This window comes from Cherax quadricarinatus, unplaced genomic scaffold (assembly GCF_038502225.1).
Source record: "Cherax quadricarinatus isolate ZL_2023a unplaced genomic scaffold, ASM3850222v1 Contig4086, whole genome shotgun sequence".
Lineage (NCBI taxonomy): Eukaryota > Metazoa > Arthropoda > Malacostraca > Decapoda > Parastacidae > Cherax > Cherax quadricarinatus.
In genome coordinates, this window is record NW_027199112.1 from 2,911 (window position 1) to 6,348 (window position 3,438).

General features: G+C 40.0%; 1 protein-coding gene across 1 annotated transcript; it reads left to right on the top strand.

Annotated features, from left to right (window-relative positions):
- The first annotated feature begins 434 nt into the window (after window positions 1-434).
- LOC138852109 (uncharacterized protein DDB_G0290587-like) lies at window positions 435-3,176 on the top strand. The gene is made up of 2 exons (XM_070081769.1): window positions 435-2,921; window positions 3,061-3,176. The coding sequence occupies exon 1, from the start codon at window positions 639-641 to the stop codon at window positions 1,335-1,337; it is 699 nt and encodes a 232-aa protein (XP_069937870.1). The 5' UTR covers window positions 435-638; the 3' UTR covers window positions 1,338-2,921; window positions 3,061-3,176.
- The last annotated feature ends 262 nt before the right edge of the window (window positions 3,177-3,438 follow it).

Sequence of the window (3,438 nt, forward strand, 5' to 3'; positions counted from 1 at the left end):
AAAAAATCGAAAAAATATGAAAAATGAGTTAATCTTACCGAAAAATAGAGCAAAGATCTGGCAACATTTCATTCATTCATTCATTAGAGGTTTGCCGGTACTTCCGGCTCGGGTCTTCTCCATATGGTGACCCGGCTGGCAACATTTTGGTGTGCGTCTCGTCTCTGTACGATAATTACATAAAAAGTTATCGTAATTATAAAAAAAGCAGGTAACTACGTCATCAGCGTGACTCACGTCATAACAATACCAAGTGCTCCAGCGCGACTCGCTTCATAAAACAGTATCACAGGTATTTTTTTCCTTTTTTTTTTGGTGTATTTTTGAGCGAGATTTTCTAAATAGTAACTGGCAATCATCAGGGTAGCTGTGAGAAGGAGCTGCTCACACTACAGCAAGTCAGTGCCGACTAAAAGTCTGAAGAGAGTGGGGATGTGTCGCTTTATCTGACAACTGACTACCCTTGGGACGTCACTTTTTGCCTTTCATTGTATACATTTTTGGTACACGATGCCTGCAAAGAAGAAACGGTTTACCAAGAACATAAGCAGGAAGAGGAGAAAGAACATAGAAGCAATGATAATGGCTAGCAAAGCAAAGAGAGCGGCGGCAGCTGCTGTGGTGGTGACGCCGCCACCATGCTAGTACCACCATACTCCTCTCATGACCTATCCTTGGTCACTGCTACTGAACTATTGGATATTTCATGTTCAGAAACAAGGAAGACAAAATATAGGAGTCCCGCAAATATGGCCACCGTGGCCACCTCCACGGCTACTACTACTACCACAACTACTACCTCCACGGCTACAACTACCACAACTTCTACTTCCACGGCTACTACTAATACCACAACTTCTACTACCACAACTTCTACCTCCATGGCTACCTCAACGACCACTATCACGACTACTACCTCCACGGCCACTCCATATGTGGCCACCCCACGTTTACGTGGTCGACCCAGAAAAGACGTACCTGTGGCCACACGACGTCCAGTTGGCCGACCAAAAGGAACGAAGAACAAAAGACGTCCCAATTTATTTACATTGATCCCATATGAGGCCAGCACCTCCACCACCACCCAAGATATGGCCACCAGCACCTCCACTGTCACTTTATCTCGTATGACCACATCTGTGGCCAGCACCTCCACTGCCACCCCAGATGTGGCCAACAACTCTGATATTGATACTAGTGTTGCGAGTGATATTCCAGTGTCAACACCTGCATCTGCTGAGGTGTCAAGTGCCACACAGAGATTGTCATTATTTAGTAATGTAATTACTGAGTTTATTGACATAAATATAAAGATGGTGAATTGTAATACATTATAGAATACTGTCTTATCGAAAGTGTTTTGCTCGAAGTGTTGTGTTAAAACAGTGGAAACTACATATTATGAACAACATCTAGAGACAGTTATTGTTCTAGAGTGTCCTGGTTGTGGATATCAGATGGGGGAAAAACCTGGTGCATATAAAGTATTGAATGAGATAACTGGTTGGATGGTGTATGGGGAAATGGTAGCAGGTCAAGGATACAGGGCACTTGCTCGTAGAAATGCATTGTGCACTCTTCCACATATCACTCTATACATATACAATAATTATGCGTCTATGATAACAGAAAAATGTATCGAGTCATGTCAGAAAATACTTGCTGAATCTAGGGACATTATTGTTCAGGAATATGCCAAATTGAACATTGTACCAGATATCAATGGAATTCTTAACATTGATGTGACATATGACGGAACATGGCACAAAAGGGGACAGCACTCAAATATAGGCATTGGTATCGCTATCGATGCCGTGACGAAATTAGTGGTTGATTATGAAGTTTTGTGCAAGTACTGTCAAATGTGTGCCTATATGGAAAGTTCTTACAGCAAACAGACATCTCTTGAAAAATATGAACAATATGAAAATGAACACGAACATAATTGCTATATAAACTATTCAGTAACAGCTGCAAAGATGGAAAGTAAAGCAGCAGTAATAATTTGACAACGATCTCTTGACAAAAAAACTGAGATACAAAACAATAGTGAGTGACGGTGACAGCAGTATGTATAAAACCATTGTTGACCTCAACGATGGTGAGGGTCCATATCCAGGTGTAAATGTTGAAAAAGAGGAATGTATCAATCATTATGCAAAACGTCTAAAGAACAGACTAACATATTTGAGGAAGTCACAATATGTTGAGAAAGAATTGAAAACTGGGAGGAAGAGGAAGGAGTTCGCCATGAAGAAAAAGGGCATATTGACAGACTCTGTAATTGATAAGTTGGCACAGTACTTTCAAAAGAACCTGAGAGAGGTGATCGGTCATGGAGTTGAAGATATGAGGAATTGTATAATGGCAAGCTTCTTCCATTTTTCCTCAAATGATGAAAAACCTCAGCATCACCTTTGCCCAACAGGTGATAAATTCTGGTGTTTCTACCAGAAAGCAGTAGCAGCAAACCTTCCTCCACCATCTCACACCAACATGAAAGTGCAGTTCCAACTGGAACCTGCATACATGGAGGAGGTGCATAATATCTACGAAGACCTAACAACAGATGAAATGATGTGGCGTTGTGTAAAAGGCAGAACACAAAACCCTAATGAAAGTCTGCATCAACGCATATGATCTTACAGCAATAAAGCCAAATATCAAACCAAGAGGCATGCTGATTTTGCAGTCAGCCATGCTGTTGCAGACAACAATACTGGATATGTGAGGAACTGTCTAGACATACCACTGGGCTACGGACGTTCAGCAGTGACTCAAGCACAACTTGAATTAATGGAGAAGCACATGAAGGAAAAACGGAACCAAAAAAGAGGAAAGAAGAGGAAAAGGGAGCTGGACACGTCCTACGAGCCTGGAGGACATTAGATAATCATGTGTCTACCTACATCCAGTCAAAGGTACGTAATTATTAGTGTTTTTTGGTATATTTTTATATTGTTATGTATATATCATACATGGGTGCAATTACATGTATGTGTACATAATCACTGGGAATAATCACTGGGAATAGGATTTTGAGAATTCATTTCTTTTCAGATTGATTGGGATGGATTGTTATGATTGGCCGGCCACCAGAGAACTTCAGGATAAAGGGATCTTCATGGAACTTCAGGAATAATGTATATATAACCAGTTCTACTCTCAATAAACGTATAAAGGCACTAGGAGTATTTTTACCCACTGTATAGTAATGTTCAATGTATTCGTTGATTTTTCTCGAAAGTGCATTTATTTGTATTCTTCTGATGATTCACCAATATTTATGAACCGATCATTCTGAATTTTAGAAAAGTTATTCAGGGGACCCTGTTTTATTTTTAAACGGAGATGTCTTGGGTAATAATCCCTTCCATTTTTCATAAAATGGATGTAAAATGAAAAAAAAATGAAAAAAAAGTCAAGACAATAATATTT